The sequence below is a fragment of the Poecilia formosa genome, unplaced genomic scaffold (assembly GCF_000485575.1).
Source record: "Poecilia formosa unplaced genomic scaffold, Poecilia_formosa-5.1.2 Scaffold62, whole genome shotgun sequence".
NCBI classification, from domain to species: Eukaryota; Metazoa; Chordata; class Actinopteri; order Cyprinodontiformes; family Poeciliidae; genus Poecilia; species Poecilia formosa.
Window position 1 is genome coordinate 1,678,425 of NW_006800001.1, and position 21,150 is coordinate 1,699,574.

At 42.9% G+C, this 21,150-nt stretch overlaps 1 protein-coding gene and 1 long non-coding RNA gene across 4 annotated transcripts in view; one reads left to right on the forward strand and one right to left on the reverse strand.

Moving 5' to 3' along the window:
- The window catches only part of LOC103139561 (RNA-binding protein Musashi homolog 1-like), a 46,536-nt gene that overhangs the window by 12,947 nt on the left and 12,439 nt on the right, over positions 1-21,150 (forward strand). The window contains exons 2-7 of one of the 3 annotated variants that reach the window (XM_007554246.2): positions 511-604; positions 1,170-1,210; positions 2,002-2,083; positions 3,739-3,823; positions 15,202-15,243; positions 15,628-15,720. In XM_007554246.2, coding sequence (XP_007554308.1) covers positions 511-604; positions 1,170-1,210; positions 2,002-2,083; positions 3,739-3,823; positions 15,202-15,243; positions 15,628-15,720 — 437 coding nt within the window. Of the gene's footprint in view, positions 1-432; positions 605-1,169; positions 1,211-1,520; positions 1,881-2,001; positions 2,084-3,738; positions 3,824-15,201; positions 15,244-15,627; positions 15,721-21,150 lie in introns of those variants that run through there. The other 2 variants (XM_016672560.1, XM_016672561.1) reach the window with 2 other exon arrangements.
- LOC107836482 (uncharacterized) lies at positions 3,200-3,732 on the reverse strand. The gene is made up of 2 exons (XR_001662389.1): positions 3,394-3,732; positions 3,200-3,280 (listed from the first exon to the last, which is right to left on the reverse strand). It is a non-coding gene; the product is annotated as an uncharacterized LOC107836482 (long non-coding RNA).

Here is a 21,150-nt window from a genome sequence, read left to right on the forward strand (position 1 = left end):
TATATATATATATATATATATATATAAAATCATGTCCTCCATTTGCTGTTGTAATTCCACTAGACTACAGGTTACCGAATTGGCAGAGGACACTGTGGGTCCCGCTCCACTCAATACTCTTTAATGGACCATGCTGCTGTGATCAGCCAATGACAGGAACGGCGGGGAAACACTACAGAGAGAGCGCCACTGGCAGCATGAACACAGCCAGCCAATGTGCGGGAGGGACGGGGCAGAGGAAAGGGGAGGGGAGGTCCGAGGCTACGGGAGAAACTGAGGTAGAGGGCGGAGTTTCTCCCTGAGCGCGCCTGCATTCGTGTGTTTCCTCACTCACCCCTCCTCTTTTCATCCTCCCCCACCCCCACCTCTGCTGCCCCTCTCCTCCCCCCACCCCCCTCCCCGTCCTCCTCCTCCTCCTCCTCCTGCTGCTGCTCTCATCGAGCCTGCCCGCCCCTGAGTCTGGAGCAGCAGCAGCGGTGGAAGCCTCACTGCCTCTCCTCGCCTCACCAGTGCGGGAACCACAGCAGCAGGAGAGCAGAATGGATACGGAAGGGAGCCAGAGCAGCCTGTCCTCCGGCACGGACAACTCCCCCCACGACCCCTGGTAAACGAGCCGGTCCGGAGCACCGCCGCTTTTGCTTTTTCTGGACCCGTTTTTGAGTTCACCTTGGACTTTAGTGGAGTTCCGCGCCGAGACAAAAGACGAGCACGCTGCGTGTGTGCGTGTGTGTGTGTCTGTGTGCGTCTTTCTCTCCCTCTCTCTCTCTCTCTCTCTCTCTCTCTCTGAATGTGTGTGTATGTGTGTGTGGGATGGATCCACTCACCGGAGGAGACACAGACGCACCGCTTCTTTCCGCCTGCCTGCCTCCCTTCCTCCTCATCCTTCTTGTTTGTTTATTTCTCGCGGTGTTCCTCCAAATGGCCACGCTGCAACTTCTCCATCATCCCTGTCTTTTATTATCACCATTATTATTTATTCCTCCTCCTCTGGGGGATTATAACGGCCCGGCCGGCCGATGGGTGACTTCGCAACATGGCCGATGCTTTCTTCTTTACTTTACTGATGCTAGATTACACAGAGAAACCCTCCAGATTTGCTCATAAATGTGCTGGGGAAGAGGCGCTTTGTGCTGTGTGACTTACATGCGGCTTGTGTTTCTCTCATTCAGCAAAATGTTCATCGGGGGTCTGAGTTGGCAGACAACACAAGGTGAGCTGTCCCGCACTCTACTTTAACACTGTCTGGATGAAACAACCTCCCCTCTCTCCCTCCCTCTCTCTCTGTGAAAACGCGCAGCTTCCATGCTTCTTGAAGTTGCACAGAAAACCCGTGTACAGTTCAAACACAGAAAGGCTGCTGTTCACCGAGGATCAGCTCTCAGGATTTAAGACTTGCAGAGACGCAGGAGATTAACACTGGAAATCGTGCACACATACAACTAGACTTGTCTGCCTGCCCCCCTTCAACCTCCCTCACTCCCTCTTCTTCTTTTTTTCTTTCCCCCCTCCCGCATGTGCGCTCGTTTGCGCAGTTAATAACAGAGGATTTCACCTCTATTAACAATAAATACGCGCATGATAAAAGTTATCGATTATTCGGAGGCAAAGCCGAAGTTGTGCGCCTGCTTATTCCCACGCTCCTGTTGTTGTTTTCGTCTCATCGTTAGCATTTATTCTAGGAGACACGCATGCTCACAGTTTATTCTAGTTAGCCGTGTTATTATCCCACAGATGCTGCTGCTCTAAACCTGCAATCTTGTTTTTTTTTTTTTCTTTTTTTTTTGTGGCCTTCGCTGTAATCTGGGAGGTCTGGAGGGACGCAAACACAACGTGGTCCACCCCGACCCCATTGTTTCTCTCCGGCCACCCCAGCAACACATGCGTGTGTGTGTGTGTGTGTGTGTGTGTGTGTGTATGTGTGTGGGGAGGGTGTCTGCAGGGAGAACTTGTCCCCCTTCCTGAGTTTATTTAACAGTTTGCTGTCCTCGTTGTCTTCCGCAGAAGGCTTGAGAGAGTACTTCTGCAAATTTGGCGAGGTGAAGGAGTGCATGGTGATGCGGGATCCCGTTACCAAGCGGTCGAGGTAAGAGGGAAAGGAGGCGTGTGCGCCCCGCCGTCCTATCACTGGATGCCTCATGCCTGCTTTCGACGCTTATTCTCCAGGGGCGTCCCTAGAAAGTTTTTGAACGGGGGTGACCACTGATAGGTCATTTTCTGCAGCTAGTTGATGCAAAATACGTAACATAGTTTTATTTAAATCTATATCTACATGCAGAGTTGGGTAGTAACTGGTTACGTTTACTTGATGTACTTGTGGGAGTATTTTTCTTACTATGCTGAACTTTTTTTTACTTTCACTTGAGTGGTTTTATTATGAAGTATCGCTACTCTGACTTGACTAAAATTTCTGGATACTTGTGAGTAACTTCACTGGCTGAAGAAGAAGAAGAAGAAGAAGAAGCTTGTTTTAACTCAGAAACTCACCAGATACAGACTCGCACCTGCAGTTTCTGTTAGCGTTTCATACGTTTTATACTGAAAGAAATTGATTTTTGTTGTTTTGTTATTATGTTATTTGTATGAATTATTTTGAATTTGGTCCTCAAAATACCATCATATTCACATAATTTAAAATCTTGGTCCAGCCGATGATTTTTTTAAAAATATTAAACGCTTTGATCAGAACCTCAGCAGCCTTTTCACCAAATACTTTTTTTCACTTTTAAGTAATTTCTTTTTTACTTCAGCTATTTTTCACTTTTTCTTGAAGCAGTGCTGCTCTTGCTTGAGTTCAGGTTTTGGGTTCTCTACCCACCTCCGTCTGTATGCAACCGTTTAAAACTGCGTGGTTTCACAGCAGCTGAAGCTTCTCATAGTTTTCCTCAGCTTTGAAGGGAATAATAGCCTGTTGCAGCACACTGCTGGTCATCTGGCTAAAAGAAGAAAGTCAACTGGCTCTCCTCCTGGCTATTGCAAAAAAAAAAGAAAGAGGCAAATTGGGCTGTTTAGGACATTTTTATTAATGTGGAAAATTCAGAATTTCCTTAGAATTTCCTTGTTCATTACATCTGAGTTACTCTATAAAGAGAAGAGCAAAAACATCTAATATCTGGGTGCTTAAAACCCAGATATTGGAACTGGATAATCCTCATTAGAGATGATTTTCTCAAATACAATTAAGCAGTTTTTTTTTTTTTTAATGTTTCTTAACTGCATCAAAACTGAAATCTCCAGATATTTTTATTATCAATTAACAACACGCCTTTGGATGCATCCTTAACTTTTGTCAGTTTATTGAAAAAAAAGAAAAATCAGATAATGGTCGCAAACATACCACCATGCATATGGGAGGATGTTGTAATCCTTTAAGTTTTGGTTTAAATTTAGCAAAACTTTGGTTTAAATTGACACAAGTATCTCTGTCAAAGAACCTGCGACACTTTACAGATCCTACATCACCATCATCACGAATCAGGAGGTCAAGGAAAACTGAACCATGAAAAGCATGATTGGTGACTCTCTGTTCAAATCACCACATTTAGCAGCTTTAGTGATTGCTACGTTGTATTGCGGTAGCAACAGTGGGAGTGATTGCTGCTAGCTGAGGCTCGTTCTCTTGCTTTGAGTTTATACTTGTAGAAAATTACCCATATAGGACCCCCCTTGGAGGGACCGCTGAGCTTCTCCACCAAAAGATGGCTGCATGTGTGAGTTTATTTCGTTCCTCTCCTCTTGCAGGGGGTTCGGCTTCGTTACATACGCAGATCAGGCCGGTGTGGAAAAGGTTTTGGCACAAAACAGACATGAATTGGATTCCAAAACGGTGAGTTTTCTACTTTAAAGCGCTTTTATGGTTGGCTGGCTTTTTCTAATCAGTATGTTTTGTTTTTTTAACATTTTTTTTAAATTATTCTTCCTGCCTCTCTGTGCATTTTGCCTCCCACTGTATGGCTTGTAAAGTTTAGGAGTGCATTTCGGAGCAGCCACCCCTCCCCTCCTCCTTCTGCTTCTCCTGTCTGCTCATTTCCCCCCTCCAAATCCCGGTTCAGGGCGCCAACATGAAAGCGTTCTTTCTTGGTCTTCATTGCCATGGTTACCTGGGGGACCTGAATGGGGTAGCGGGAGCCCCTGCTAACACCCCTCGCAGGTTTTATGCGCAGCACAGAGCGCACAGAAGTTGTTTCAGCTGAGTTTTAGGGAAGGAAAAAGTTGTTAGCGTCGAGTCCCAGCCCGGGCAGATTCAGCCTGTGCGGTCTTCTCTTCAACATGGATGCAAACTGTTGAGAATTTCAGGGAATTGAGATGTTTCTATAAAGAAGAAAAAAAAAAACCTCCTACACTCATGGAGCATGAAAATTCAAATGTGGGTAAATGGGACAGACACTTTGCCAGAAAGAAGGTCATGCTTGTGTTTGGTTTTATTAATAAATATCGGGGAGGGGGGGGGGGGGGGGAGAAAAGGCATGAGAGGACGTGCGAATCCCAGCGGCTTCCTTCTGGTGTGACTCTGAGCTGCTGACTGAGATTTGAATATCCATGAAGGTGTGAATGTTGCTGTCTTGGTCATGTAGATTGAGTGTGGGAGCGGGGACTGGGTGTGTCTTCGTCAGCTTGAACTCACACACACATACACACACGCAAACGCACGCATGCATGCATGCATGCATGCATGCACAATAGGATCATTTGAGAGTGAAAATTGGTGGCACAGAATGGCAGCAGAGCCCAGGGGTGGAGGAAAGGTAGAGTTGGGTGCAGTTGTTGGAGCAAGTCTGTTGCTGGGGGTGACGCCAGCCTCTGGAGACGGCGCTGTAGCAGCACAACCCAATGGGATTCATGTCTCCATAACAACTTCTCAGCTATTTTGCATTAACTTAAGGCGCTGGACCCAGTCGGGCGGCACAGCTCTGACACGGAGAGATAATGTCAAGTCATGCCAGACTTTCACTTTTTATACATCTCATTATTTCAAAGCTGCAGCTTGCAAATATTTGAAGATTTTTATTTACTTATTTATTTTCTTTTAGGGCCGTTATTAGATTTATTACAACACGCCTGTTGCTGCGTTCGCTTCAAAGTAGGCTCTGAGCAACTGAGTCATATTACCTCTTGAAACTAGGTGCTGCTGAAGTATCTGAAAGTCAGAGCCCTGTTTATGTGTGTGTGTGTGTGTGTGTGTGTGTGTGTGTACGTGTGATTTTGGAAGCTCAGCTTGGCAGGTCGCTGGTGGGGATTAGACGCTGCCCTGTTATAAACCAAAATACTTTGCCGGGATGTAACGATATGAAAACTGGAGACTCAGCAGTCAATCCAGAGATTGGAATCTACCGATTTCCTCTCTGACCGGTTTTTATAGGCAGGTCATATACTGAAAAGCTGAGATTTTCTTTTATTTCTCATTAAAACTCCCACTATTTTTCTTTTTTTTAATTTATAAACATATCAGAGAACAGAATGTTCTTTTAGGCCCCAATGTGGCATCGGCATAGGAATGTGAGGATATGAATGAACATTATGGTATCGTAAATATAGTGTCACTAATGTTTTTATCATTTGGTAAAATGTGTTAAAATATGCCTAAGATGTTATGTTTTTTCAGTTCCTCTAATTTTTCCCATTATTCGACTGATCTAAGTCAGAGGTGTTCAAAGTGTGGCTTGTGGGCCTTTTGTGGCCCATGGACTCATTTTATGTGAGTCCAAACCCATACTGCCAGTGTCTGCAGTCAAAATCTGACATAAAATAGAAAATATTAGGCAGAACCAAAGTATTTATCTTTAGTTGACTACGTTGTTTTTTTTTTTTTTATTTTGCTTTTGGTTTAATTTCTAAGTATTTTAGGGCCACAGCTAATCAGAAACCACTACTCAAAATCAGCCCTTGGCCCACCTGTTCTTTAAAGTTTGCAGAATACAGCAATTTTGTTTGATAAAATAGAGATCCATATATTCTTTTTGCTGAGATTAGACAAAAAAATAAAAAATAAAAAATTGTAAATCAATAAGATAGAAGACAAATGATTATCCAAAGTTAGATTATTGCTTAGTGGATAAAAATAATGAGTAAAAATGTCTTCACATCTATTTCATACCACAAAATAACAGGCAAACCAACATCTTTCACTTTCAATTATGTTAGCGGTTTATTTTATATATATATATATATATATATATATATATATATATATATATATATATATATATATATATACATTTGCAGTTTTAATATGTAACGTCCAGTTCTTAGAGTCTTAGCGCTTGCATGCAATGTTTGGAGGGAGATTATGTTTCAGGTGCAATGCATTCACACTCTGCATGCCAGTGATGTTTCTGATCAGTTGAAAAGCCATTTAGCGCCCTTCATGCCAACACCTTTTATATTTGCCAGTGGCTGAGATGCTAAAGCTCAGAGTAGGGTGGCGTGTGTTGTTGAAATGGAAAAAACATTATTTAATTAACAATTATATACCAATTACAGGTTTCGTTGGGCATCCATAAATGATGTGTACATTGTACTGAATTACTTTAGCAAAATGGATAAAAACCAATAAACATAAAATAAAGCACTTATTTCTGAATATTCCGGATATCAAATATAATTGAACTGAACTAAAGTAAAAATAGAAAAGTAGTCGGTAGGAGCAAATAAGTCAGCTTAGGTTATTTAGAGGGCTGTATGACGCGTAGATCAACACAGCATTGCTCTTTCACCACCTATTGCTGTGGACTGCTGGACAGCTGGCTTATTTTTATTTATTTTTGCTTGAAAGAAAGACAAATTTACCTGCTTGTAAATATTTTTGCTGTGCAGCCTAAAGAAGGAGCGCCACTCATCACTCTACTGCTGTAAATATGTTCTGGAAAATGCTGTTCTTAATTTAGCATTTCTTAATTTTATATTTCTAACACCAAAAGCTGTTTATTTTACAGCAAGAGGGTTAATTTTTTGCTTTTTTGTTTAGATAAAACTCAATCAGGTTAAGTTTTTTTTTTTTTAAATAAATGTATTTAGGTTTCTAAACATCATATTTTGAAGAAATAAAAATACTAAAACCTTAAAAAAATCGAGATTTATTGTCAGTTTGAAAAACCTGGCAAATATATTTATAATAACATATATTATAAATGCATACATAGTTATAACGGTTGTGATGTTAACAGATATAATTTAATCCTCTTTGTTTTTTCCAGCTTTGTCTGCGCTGGATTATTTATTATTTCAGTCTCAGTGGAGCTACAAATAAATCTCAATAACTGGCCATTTTCTGTGGTTGCTCGTAAGCACAACGATGTAATTGGTTCCTGATGTTCCAGCTCTTGCATTTGCTTTAAAAACGGTGTTCACCAGAAGTGGCTGCAAGGCCAAATAAGAAATTTCGCTGCCATTTGTTGTGAAGAGACTGATGTGAGCAACCAAGCCACATTGGTTCTGTGTAAAGATGAATTTGTTGGTGGATTTAGGCAGGTTCACCATCTTAGAAATCAGGGGTTAAAATGCTTTCCAAACTGCTGAAATATTCTGGTTTACCTTTCCTGATGCATTACTGCCCCTCAACCGTCCGCTGCTGCTCACCTGGCTGAAAACAAGCTAACCTTTCCCCGCTGCTTGTAAGAGTTTTTATGAACTAATTTGACTGTTTGTGAAATGTGCACATAGTCAGAGTGAAATTTAAAGGAGAGCCGTCCTTTTCCATAAATTAGAGTTTGTTAATCTACAGTTGGCTGTAAAGCAGCGGGCTGCAGGCTAGCAATCCGAACAGACAGCTAGCGCAAACTTTCTAAGCTCTAAATGCAACTCTTTAACAACCAGGGAGAGAAAAAATAGATATATATCCTATGCAATATATATTTCTACTATATTTTTGTTTCAAATCTGCACCTAAAGATCCCAGTCATGACAAATAAATGTTAAAATGTCACACCTAATAACCAACATGTTTTTTTCTAATATTAGTATTGATTGCTGCTTTTTTAGTTATGTTTTTCCACTACAGTGAGCCACAGGTATACAGGAACAACTCATGCAGGCGTATACTCTGGTTTTCCTGCTGGTAAACAATGAAGTACAGGTGTTAAATGCCCAATAAAACAATGGCTGTGGTGGTGTGGGTTATATGCTGAACTAAATGTGCCCCCCATTTGAGTCTTTCACCCTCCCTCCCCCAAAAAGAAAATAAAGAAAAAGATGCTGCCTGGGGCACCGTACAGTCTTAGACTGCCTCTGGCTAAACAATAATGATAACGTTAATGGGTCAGATGCTGATCTAGGTTTGTATTTTCTTTCTCAGAGCTGGAAAACGTTTCTTTGTTTCTTTGTTCAGACTTTATTTGCAAAATGCAGCTGCAGGAGTTTACATGTTTTCTCAGTTGTGGGCTTTTCCCAGAAACACCACATAAAAAATAATTGATCTCAAATAGATGAACATCATGTTCAGTGTTGCTAAAATCAACGTATTACTTTAAAAAAAAAAAAAATGTTTTCCTGCAAAACAGAAAAAAAAAATAGATCAGATAAAAACAAAAACAAAAAAAGACATCTCTCTCTGGGGAATGAGGGAGAATATTCGATGCTCCGTTGTTTTTCGCCCTCTAACGCCGAGCCTCAGGTTTGCTGGCGAAAGCCACAAAGGGGCAAAGCTGGAGCCAGGGGAAGGTGCATGAGAGGGCTGTTTATCGGAGCAGCGAGGCTCACAGGGCGAGAGGGAAACTACATTAGCTGGTGCAAGGTCCATGCCAGTGGTTAAAAAGGTTATTAAACATTTACAGTACTGTTATGTCCTGGATTGTTTTTTAATCCTCGTTTTAAAAACGCTGAAAGTTCACAGGTGAAATATCGGCAGAGCAGTATGAATCCATAAAACAAACAGGAGGCTGCTGATTGTTTTCAGGCACAGAGAGGTCTGGTGAGGCTGCTGTTTCTGGTTGGAGGTTAGATTTCCTGTCGGGGGCAAAGTATTGCCTCGGGCCCGTGGTGTGCAGTTGTGTTTTTCTGGCCGCGGAGGGGGCATGGCTTGGTACGGTGTTTTGTTTTTCTCCGTGAAATGCTTCGCTGAAACCAGCTGCAGGATTAGGAAGAGACGGGAGCGCATGTTCCCAGAAAACGGACCGTCTCTGGTTCCAGTTACCCACAAGCACCGGGCGTGTTATGAGTGACGGATTGTTGAGCCTCGTGGGCAAGTGCGTCCAGTGGCGGCGAGTCAGTAATGTGCGATCACCTAATGTTGTTATTCAGTTAGAGGGATTGGGTCAACATATAATTTTGTAAATAGTGATGGACCGGTAAATCATCCTATTATCTCCTGACTGGGTCTGAACGCTGATTGGCAGGTCAAAGAGTAAAAAGAAAATCAGTTTTTCTTTTTTCTCTAAACAACAAATCCATCAAAACCAAAATCTAGCTTCTGGTGTTCATGTTTCGATACAACAACTAGCACGTACATTGACGCATGTCTCTTAGTTTGATAAAAATCAGAATCTAGATCAGCTAAAAAGCAGAAAATGACTGGCTGCGAATGTATGACGAGGAAATACAGAAAATTGCCGTTTTTAATCAAAGAAAGTTCAAAATAAACATAAATTTCAAGCACTTTAAATGATCACATCTATTATCTGTTTACAGATATAATGTGGAGGAATCAGAATAAAGAGAGTCTTAAAACGTCACTTTTCAAATCATATTCCTTCCACTTCACTGTAATGCACCACCTTGTCCTGCTATATCCAGTTAAACACACAGGTTGCGACTGCAACGTAAAGATGCAAGACTTTGTGCGGGCTTCTGCTCCAACACCTGGTTACTAGAGCTTGAATGCTAGCGGTGGCCCTTCGACTGGAAGATTAGCTGTTAATGCTGACGTGGACAAAACCGGAGCTGGGGGGTTGGAAGAGAATAGGAGAGGAGGAGGGGGAAGGCTCAGCTCCTGTGCTGTAATTAGTATGGATCTGAAAAGCAACTAATCGGATTGAAGGAAACAAACTGGATTGGCCTTCCGAGGTCCATGCGTCGGCCTCAGATCCGTGGACGCAGCTCAGACCTGCTCTTAAGGTGGGACCAGGCCGGTTGGGAAGGTTACGGGGCTGGGGGTAGGGTTGGGCTGGGTTGCTGGCCCTCGTTAGCGCGCTTCGTTAACTAATTACTCCACCGCTGTTCGTCTGCGCAGGTCGACCCTGCTGGCCTCGGCCCAAACCTAGTGTCCTTCCCTCACTCATTGACATGCCAAGTTCCCCCCTTTTTCCTCTCCTCGTGTGTTTGTAGCTTTCTGTTTAGTCTATATTGATTGTGCTGCCATGATGTGGCGGCCCGTGGTGCCTTTTCATCAGTGTGGCTGGTTGCCATTTGGTTGGCGACTCGGGCAGAGCGTCCAGAAGAGGCGAACCCGTCAGATAGTCGCTTGAGTCGGCGCTCCTGTCGGTGGATTAAAAGTGCATGCTTGTGCTTGAGTGACATTTGCGCTGCGTTACACGGAAATCCATGTGAGCACATACGTATGAGTGACTGGGAGGGTCACTCAGGAGCCCCGGTTCCTCTGTGGGGCCCATCTGTTTTGCAGTCTTTGTCCTGTTAATTAATGAAATCAGAGGGGCTGCCTGCTGGGACGGCCCCGCTGCACTGCATCGCCGGACATGCCCACTTTCTCATGGGCTTGACTGTTTTACAAATGAACATCTTTCTCTCTCTCTTCCTGTCTTTTATCTCATCCTCAACGTCTATTTCTCCTTTCTACCTCTCCGTCTGTTTATTTGGCCCTCTTGTCCTTTATGCTATTTTTGTTTTTTTGTTTTTTTCCAGTTTGTTACACTGGTGGATGCGCAGCGCCAAGCGAGGTGACTATTTGTTGTAGATTAGTGTAGATTTGAAAAGCTAAACCACTAAAAAAAAAAAGAAAAAAAAAAGAGAGAGAGAGAGAATTAAATCATAATTTAGGCTCTGCTGTCACTTTGCTGCTTAGATTGAGCGGAGGTTGGATGTCATGAAGCAGGATGTTAGTCAGACCATTTCACGAACACTCGGTTGTAACTCTTCTCTGTCAGGCTCAGGCAACTTTTTTCCCCTTCCTGTTACATCTTATTATTTTTTTTTTATTACTATCTACAATTTCACAAGTCTGACTGCTTCTCGTCGTACATCAAGCCCTCTGAAGAGTTATTTCTGAGTGTTGAAAACAGTGACCTGGCTACATCTTCTTTTTTTTTCCCCCTCTTTTTGCTTTGTGGCCTTTCTGTCTTCCTCGAGGCTAATCCGCCACTCTGATAGATGCTTTAGTTTTCATTTATTTTTATTTTTTTATTTTTTTTGCCTCCCTCAGAGAACAGCCGGATGTAGAAATTGCATCTTAGAAGTATTCTGTGTTTTTCTACTCGAGTGGAATGATGATTTTTAACAGCATGGCATGACTGTAGCTGTAGTAGCAGACGTTGCTTTAGGTCTAACCTAGTGTAGTTGGTAACCATCACACTGGGGTGTTTGTTAGAGAGCCTGTCGAAGTTTAGAGGTGCTTGGTCAAATGGGAAATGTAAAATAAATACATGTCACATTGACGTAATAAATGCTATCCGATGTTACTGTGCTGCGTTAGACTGGATTTTCAAGAATGTGATATTTTGGAAGCAACATGATTTTAATAATGTAGAGATGCATCAATCAGGCTTTTACTGGCTGATGCTGATTTTCCAGCTTTCCTGGAGGTCTGGTTTCTTGATTTCTGTTTAATTTCCAGCTATATTGGAGATTTTTTTGGCTGAGCGATGATGTAGTAAAGCTCTGACTTGCCCATACTGTTTTTACCCGACTCGCTTTGAGAACTAAACGTAATGGCAAAAATTATATTTTTTCCACTTTCCGAACAAATTTAAAAGAACGTGAAGACTTTTAGGATGATGAAACTATGAAGAATAAATGCATGAAGTGACTGAAAAAAAGACCGAGGCGACAGAGCTGTTTCTGTTTGAGTCAATGAAAAATGCAAACCCAGTAAAAACCTCGCGGTCATGGGACGGTGTTATCTATACGTAACTCATCCAAAAAAACCCGAAATGCCTCGTTTATTCCTCTTCAAGACAAATTCACAAACTTACCTGCTTATTCACATGCCTCATGATGTAAAAATGCACAATATCACAAGGTTTTTCCCACAAGTTCGTTTAGTTTCAAATAAGCAGATTCTCCACTCTGATATTTCTAACATCTCCATGCCGTACAACATGGAACATGGTGGTAATAATTGGACATTTTAAATCTCTTACCTTCCTCGTTCAGCCGTGTTGATTTCAGAGCGACCTGGTTGCTCTGAGGTTTTGACGATTTACTGAAAAATAGCAGATTTTTAGTTTGTAAGTGGCCGGCGATCGACCATAACCACCGAAACTGAAAGAGTAATTTGACAAATGTGTAATCCACTAAAACAGATACTTCCCAAAACTTTATGCTCTCGAACCTTGTTAGATTCTGTTTTATAAGTTTGATAAGTTTTCAGCTTTAATGTGTTTATTTACCAGGATTTCTTTTATTTTCAAGTATTCGACATCTCTCAAGTAAAAACTGGTGGAGTGTGATGTGATGTGCTAGATGATTTTAGTCAGTAAAACATATTTGGTGTCAAAGCTAATTTGGCAAATGTCATGCAGACACAATTACAAGAAATCACAAAACAATGTCAAACAAGTGGTTTTTTTTTTTATTTTTATTTTCTCCCCCCCTACTATTTTTGTGATTTATTTTTGTGTCAAATGTGATTCGGCTTCTGATCGCTGTCAGCCCGTGGTGCGTCTGCGTCTCTGCCTCTTATGGCCTCAGGCGGCTTCACTTTTCTAGTCATGTCTGACCATTTAAGAGCAGGTGGGCTGATTTCAACACCAGAGGCTTATAAGTCACTTCCTGATCGGACTAAACCCACGAACATGCCCCCAACTTTGCACCGAAAATAAATATATAAGCATATTTGTCTTTTTGCATTTGTTTCATTCTGGTAATCTTTGTTTTTCCTTCTTTTTCTTATATATATATATATAACAAAAAACGCTATTTTTGGAGTGCAGGTGCTCCGTACTCTGCTCTGCACTTATTACATGTTATCCTGCACTCTGTTTAAAGACCATCTCAGAGTCACACCGATCTATAATGTTACATTTATCTCAGTTGCAGCAGATGCTATAATAAACTGCTTTGCTGCCCTTTTTTTTTTTTTTTTTTTTGACCTCGCTCCGTTGCCGCGCTGCTGTTTGCCGTTTGTCGCCGTCGGCTTCTGTCACCTTCCTCTTTGTGCTCAGACCAGCTGGAGGTGACATGACTCTTCTCATCTTTGCGTCCCACTTCAAGGTGCAAAGTCCTTCTGCAATCCCTTTCAAGGACGCTGCAGCTGCATCTTAGTTACACGGCGCTGCGCTCTCCGAGTGCCGGTAAATCTGAAGCACTTAAAGGCCCTCAAAGGATGTATTTGCCATCAGAAGCGAGCAATTGTCACTGTAAAGAGATGAAAGGTTCGCTTTGGAAACGTCGAATGAGGAACCTATTTAATAATGCCTATATTGTCCACGTTACATCTAATTATTTTTGGCTGCTGGGCAGACTATGGTTGCCAATCGCAATTCAATACACCTAATAGCGGCCATGTGAGACACAAGAGGCTTTGCTTCACAGATCCAATTATTGCGACATAGATGGAAACCCCTAAGACTATTATACACTACAAGGTCCTGTGACCTAAAATCATCTCTCTCAGCTGGCCTGAGTGTGAATAACACGAGATTCCGCGCAAATATAAAATGCCAGGCTGGGCTTTGCATATTTAACATTATTAAAATGCCAGCACATTCAAAGCTCATTTATTTCTAATTTTATCTGCAACCTTGACCACTGCTGAGACATTCCAGTGGGGTGGGGAGGGGGGAAGGAAGGGGGACTCTGGATACAGTCAAATCTGACTAATCCAAAATGGTGGTTGTCAGGATTTGTGAGACTTAGAAAAAAACAACAACACATTCATCTTAAATGTATTCCGAATATTAAATGCTCATTTCAGATCTCAGGCCTGCTCCGCTTTGTCTAGTTCGTGGCTGTCCGGCTGTGTCTCAGCAGAAATTTCGGAGAAAGTATGAATTGGCGTCTCGCTGACTAATTTGTTCCCGTTGCCTGTTTGTGTGGCTGCTGGGTTTGGATTTGTGGGGGCTTGCATAAACAAGGGGCCACTATACATATTCACAGATTAGCATACGTTCTATTTCAGGACTTTAGTGCTCCTTCCCAAGTAGTCAGATTTACAGACTTGTGTGTTGTGACTAATTCTGGTTTTTATTTACCACTGCAAGAATTTGCTGCTTCTGAACAGAATATAGAGCAGAACCAGACTTGGTGACTTTGCTGCATAAATAAAAGATTTTCATGGTGGGTGAGGTCAAAGCGCTGACAATTTGCCACATTATAGTTTGTATTTCTCGTGTTAATGCCAGGCTGTGAGGATTTTATTTGCCGTCATGAAGATTTCTTCTTGTTTTTGCTTTGTCGCCACATTAAATGTTGTAGATTTTGAAACAAATATTAACATCAAAGCAGTCAATCCTCTAAATCTACTGATTGTTGTTACCGACATGGGTGACAACAGCTGTCATTGAACAGGTTTTGGCCCACCCTACTTAGCAGAACTGTTCTAATTTTTAATTTTTAAAAAATTCAGCCTGTTTAAAATCATGCCACAGGATCTCAGTCAGATGAAAGCCCAGGACTTTGACTAGGCCACTCTGCAACCTTCACTTTGCTTATATTGAGGCATTCAGATGAGACCACAGAATATTGTCCCTCTAGTTTTGAAGATACTCTAGATTTTTTTGTTTTTCCTGTTTATCCACAGCAGGTTTTGTCTTGCTTTTCACACACGACCAGTCAAGCTTGGTTTAGTAGTTAATAATGTTGTTGCTTTTTGTTTTGGGTAGGGGTGTGGTCCTCAATGCAGCTTTCGGTATCTTTTATTCATTTTGACGTTTGTCATTAAGTTGGATGAGCTGTAACTCAGTGGGAGGCAGATCTTTAAAGGATGTAATTAAGCCTAAACATAAATGAAAAGCCCAATAAAACACAAACAGCAAACTCAGGAGGGGAAGGGTTATCACTGCAGTGCTTTACGCTGTACTTTAACATAATCCATCAATCTTTAATTTTATGTCTGCTCCGCCAGCGTTTATAACTGGGCTTAAATCTTTCCCCCCGCAGATCGACCCAAAGGTGGCGTTTCCCCGCCGGGCTCAGCCTAAGGTGAGTGCCCCCTCACAAACGAGTTAACAGCGAGGTGATGATGTCATATATCACCCCTAATCCCTAAATCCTGGTTGGCTAGGATAAGAGTCAGGCACGTGACCAGAAAAGAGCTGCAGTTCACTTGTTCAGCCTGACACCGTGGCCCCGTTCTCTGCTCCCTGACCTCTTTCCTGCCTCCTGAAATGACACAGACGCACTTTAGTTCCTGCTTCCACATGAGTTCATAGGATTCATACACGGACTGACGCAGATCTGAGCACACATCAAACTCGTAGAATTAGCAGGCAAATCCTTAATTAAACAGAAACGTGACACCTGCCAGCGTACGTACAGTCTCTGTGTCTCACAAAGGATGTCTTCTCGTTCTGATTGTGTTTCCAGCTTGTGACCAGGACAAAGAAGATCTTTGTCGGAGGACTTTCAGTCAATACCACCATCGAAGATGTGAAGCAATACTTTGATCAGTTTGGAAAGGTGAGTTTTTAACAAACAAGCCACAGCCTGGTGTTATCCTTCACGGAGGCAAACATCTGACTGGAATTCAAGATGGTTTTATTTTTCATACCATTGCCCTCACTGTTACACTTTTTTTGCTGCTTTGTCTTCTTATAGTTAGAGTTGAGGAATTAATGCTCTATCCATCAGTTAGTTGCACAAAATGAGTCGGGCAAACGCAGTCGCTGTCTAACTTCTGTGCTGAATCTGCAAGGATGTCGGAGCGACTAGAGCAACACACATTTGCATAAACTTGCATGCAAGGCCTGCATGCAGAGAAGTATGAAGGAGGCAGCCATGATTGGGACTAAAGCAATTTCTGCAATTTCTCTCACACAACACTTGCTTTACAAATTTGTCAGCCTGAAAGTTATGTAACTTGTGAAATTGTAATTAGTCGGGTGGATATTAGATTTGTCAGTTACATGATCGAATAAACAGAAAATAAAGTGTTAATTTCCAATCGGGATTACAAACATCCATCAGTGGACAGCTAATAATCTTAAATTTGTTCATCTTCTCTTTTACTCTGATGTGTTTTTACGAGGCCATGGTCTTGAGCCAGAAAAGGGTAGAGTACCTTCTCCGGGTCAGGGGGGTCGTCCTGCCTCAAATGGAGGAGTTTAAGTATCTGAGGATCTTGTTCACGAATGAGGGAAGAAGGGAGCGGGAGATCGACAGGCGGATTGGCGCAGCATCTGCAGTGAAACGGGCGCTGTACCGGTCCGTCGTGGTGAAGAGAGAGCTGAGTCAAAAAGCGAAGCTCTCGATTTACCGGTCGATCTACGTTCCCACCCTCATCTATGGTCACGAGCTTTGGGTCATGACCGAAAGAACGAGATCACGGATGCAAGCGGCCGAAATGGGTTTCCTCCGCAGGGTGGCTGGGCTCTCCCTTAGAGATAGGGTGAGAAGCTCAGTCATCCGGGAGGGACTCAGAGTAGAGCCGCTGCTCCTCCACGACGAGAGGAGCCAGTTGAGGTGGCTCGGGCATCTGGTACGGATGCCTCCTCGGCGCCTCCTTGGTGAGGTGTTCTGGGCACGTCCCACCGGGAGGAGGCCCCGAGGAAGACCCAGGACACGCTGGAGGGACTATGTGTCTCTCAGCTGGCCTGGGAACGCCTTGGGGTTTCCCCGGAGGAGCTGGAAGAATGTGGCTGGGGAGAGGGAAGTCAGGGCCTCCCTTCTGAAGCTGCTGCCCCCGCGACCCGACACCGGATAAGTGGAAGATAATGGATGGATGGACAGACGGACGGATGGATGGATGGATGGACGGATGGATGGATGGTGTTTTTACTACTTTTTGCTACAGTTAGCAAAGAATATCTATGCGTTTTTATATGTAATAGCAGGGAAATCATGTACAGTAAAACACATGTTCAAGTTATTTTCTGTCTCATTAGCAACTCATTCTTTTGAGACTCATTTTACAAACTATGTTATTAGTTTTCTTCTCGTTTGGCTAGGCGTTAGCTAGCTTAGCTAACAGTGCTGCTCAAACTTCACCGTTTTGAACTATTCAACTTGAAATTATTATTTAAGGTATAAGGTTTAAAATAAACCCTCTAATCATTATTTTTGTCACTTATTCCTAACTTTTCATTCATTTTTTTTCTTACTAGTTATGTTTTTAGGTTTTTAGCTGAGGTGCTGGCGTCCTGTAGACGACTCCTGGTGCTTTTTTTAAACCAAGTATATCAGCTTTTACTTATTTCTTAATCAAATTACCTGAGGTAGACTGCAGGCTTTCTGTGTACTCTCACACATGTGAAGGTTCACCCTGCAGAAGAACAGCTGCCTCTGGGCAACCCCAGATTTCTGCAAACCTTTTCTGCTCCAAACAGTTTCCTTTGGAAAAATTAGGAGCAAAAACCGAAAACGCCAGTTGACACTAAACCTGACTCCGCATTCATTGGTGGTTTTGCTAATCTGCCACTGCCCTAACTCAAAAGTGTTTCTTTGCCTCCTTTGTTTTGCTGTTTTGCTCATTTCCAATCAAATTGCCGGGGGTTTTTCAGCCTCGGCGTTTGTCCTTCTGTAGCCTCTTTGAATGAAATTTGGTCAAAGAAGCCCATGCTGTGGAGACAGATGAGTGGCCGGGGGAGAGGGAGGAAGGAGGAAGAGAGCAGGAGGGGAGTAGAAGAGAGAGATGGCAGGGGACTGAAAGGGAAGAAGTAGCCCCCCATGGAGACAGAGGGAGGGGATCTCTGGGAAGGTTGAAGGGCAGAGAAAAAGGGAGGGATGCTGAGATGGTGAGGAGCATAAGTAACTGTTAAAGGGGTAAAACGCCACTCACTAACTGGACAAAAAGACATGAAATCCAGTCTTAACGCACTGCATTTTGAGTTACGCCGAGTTGTATTAACTTATCAAAAACAACAGCTGTGCCATCCTCCTCCTTGTTACCCCAAAATTCAGTTCCTCAGACACCATCCCGCTCCACATAAACAGCCTGCTCCTGCCCCTCTCTGCTTGTTGCTGTGGTGACCTGCCTTCGCCCATTGTCCCGCTGTAATCCAGTGTATTTTTACCCCCCACAACCCCATCCCTTCCAAAAAAGAAAAAGAGTGAGAAGTGCGCAATTGCATGAACTGAAAGATGTGTGTGTGTGTGTGTGCGCGCGCGCATGAAAGTGTGACAGTGTCATCGTCATGGCTGCAGAGGGAGGCGAGCTTGCATACATTTGTGGAAACACAGACAGACAGTGGGGCTCACAGGCACTGATCCAGTTGTCACAAACATTAAGTGTGCGCCTGTGCTGCTGTCGGTGAGCAGGACAGTCTGAAAATGAGCACCGCTTTAGGTTGTTGGCCTAATGGGTTGGAAGAAATTAACAGCGTGAAGCTCCTTCTGTCTTGTGTCTGGCTGGGCTTTCTCTCTCTCTCTCTCTTTCCGTTGGCCTCTGACTCATGCCTGCGCTATTACCATATTTCAGGTGCTGGTTCAAATTTAAACGCCTTAATTATTAGTCACGGATGCAGATTCCACGTGTGACCATCACACCCGTTCAGGTAGGCCGTGCTGACATGGATGAGCTTTTCTAAAATGGCAGTTTGCGGTTGTGTGCTGAATCAGTTTTCCTCGGTGATTACACACACTCGTATCTAAGACAACAGTCCCTCCGCGGGACGAGGGGATATTTGGACTGTTTGGACACGTGAGACCAGAGCCGCATCACGGATAGCGGCAATCCCACAGCGCATTCCCGCTGAGCAAGAAGTATTCCTTGTTTATTATCTGAGCCTGGCTGCAAGATGCAGGTTTAGATGTTACAGCGCCCAGTGTCCTGTTTATTTTTTTATACCGTGGCTCCGCCTCGCAAGAAAAACACAGAATGCACTGTGCATCTTTACGCAACTCTTTGATTCTCGCTGGGATTTATTTATTTTTTTGCATCAACACGTCTCAAAGCAAACTTCAAGCGGGAGCGTAGTAATGTCGACTTTTTTTTTTTTTTTTTTTTTAAGCCATGTTCGACCAAACCAAAAAGTTGGAGGGTGTTTGCTTATGCAGGTTTTCCAGCTGAACAAGTCTCAGCTCCTGTTGGTGAACGTTTCCAGGCCAAGAAGACTGCGACAAGCATGTTTGTTTGTTTGAGAAATTCATCCGAATCCTGAGGTGGAGGTCTGGTAATCCCCCTCAGCCAAGAACAGTCCTCTTCTTTTTGGCTGAGGCTAAAAATAGAACTTATTGACAACCCCAGATGTGTTTTAAACTGGTGCTACCCATGAGACCATTTCATAATTAGCATTTCAGATCCTTTGTTCGTATAGCTACTAGTTCTGGTAAAGCCAGGGAATCCCTGTTTTTATACCTCTTTATCCTGCCTTCCCCACTCTGCATACCTGAAACTAGGCTACCTGATGAGGAAAAACCCGATTTAAACCCTTAGCCCACGTCCAGCCTTTTTTTTTTTTCTTCTTTTTTTTTTACTCCTGCAGCAAAATGAGTGGATATGTTAGAGCTTTAACCAAAGAAAGAAGTGGATAAGACAGAAAATGCATCGTGGTCGTGGCAGACAGGGCGGGAGGGGAAAAAAGTTGGGACTCCGCTCACCCATGTGAGCTGGCGATTAGAAGGCTTGACTGAACACTTTGTCTGCTGGCCTGTTTAGAAAGAGATGGCCGGAGAGCCAGAGCGACAACCGAAGAGGGAGATGTGAAGAGACAGGGGGGGGAAAAAATGTGAATGCCACCTTTCATAATCTCTCAGAAAAGTTTAATGGACTTGTCAGCAAACACTTGTTCTTTGGACAATAGCCGTACGCTTCGATGGCAGTGGAGTATTTTTAAGCCCGGGCTCGAAAGGCTGCTCAGGATCTCGGTCTGTACGTTTCTGTACGTCTGAGAAGCCAGAATCTGAGAATACGGCCTTAACTTTTCTACTCTCCAGAATAACCGGTGACTCTGCTGCTGCTGCACCACCAATCTCAGACTCCCACTGCTATGCAATCAGATTGTTTTACGGCACCCTGGGAAGGGGACATCGTGAGAGCAACTTTCTTATTGGTTTTGGGTGTATTCTGAGCTCGCACACATGATTGAGTGCTTTACATGCCTGCAGAACTTGACTTGAAGCACTGGCATTTTTTGTACTTTAGAATATGTTTTGTTATTTATTTATTTATTTTTATTTATATAAACATCAAAGCCCACAAACCTAGCGTTTCATTGCCGTATCTTCATACGTTGCTAAAGCTAACTGCAAGATTAGCTGTGCCAGAGACGTATTCTTTTCCAGCATCCAGTCTTGGGTAAAACTTTGACCTCCTGAAATCTTTTTCACTGACTTTGATTTCTCATTAAGGTGTGTACTATAGTATAAGAAGAAATAAAAAACATGAAGCCATAAGAGCAGCTTTTGTTTAGGTAATGTTTAGAGGTCACACACCTGATTTAGAGGTTACTTAGCTAACGCTAACGGCAAAGCTGTCTGTTCTTGTGACGATTTGAATTGAAAGTGACTAATTTCCTGACCTGCTGTACCAGTTTTAGTCGAATCTGAAGATCGCATAAGATGATGTACTGACAGCGAAGGTTCTGGCAATGTCCAGAACTTGCATGCGTTTTTTTTAATGGTTTACTTGCCTGCATACATTTAGCTAATGAAAATTAACATCTGCGATGGACTGGCGACCTATCCAGGATGTGCCCCGCCTCTCGCCCGAAACGTTTGCTGGAGATGGGCACCAGCACCTCCTGACCCCGCTAGGGACAAGGGTGTTAGAAAATGCATGGATGAAAATGAACATCTTATTTTTTTTCTAGAACTTTCTAATAAACAGCACACTAAAATTTGTCATGTTTAGCCATCTGATTTTAAATAGATTAATGAATAGCGGCAATGTAACTGGAGATGGACTGAACGTTTTTGATGCTGATTTCCAATATCCAATTTTTTAAAGTTTTC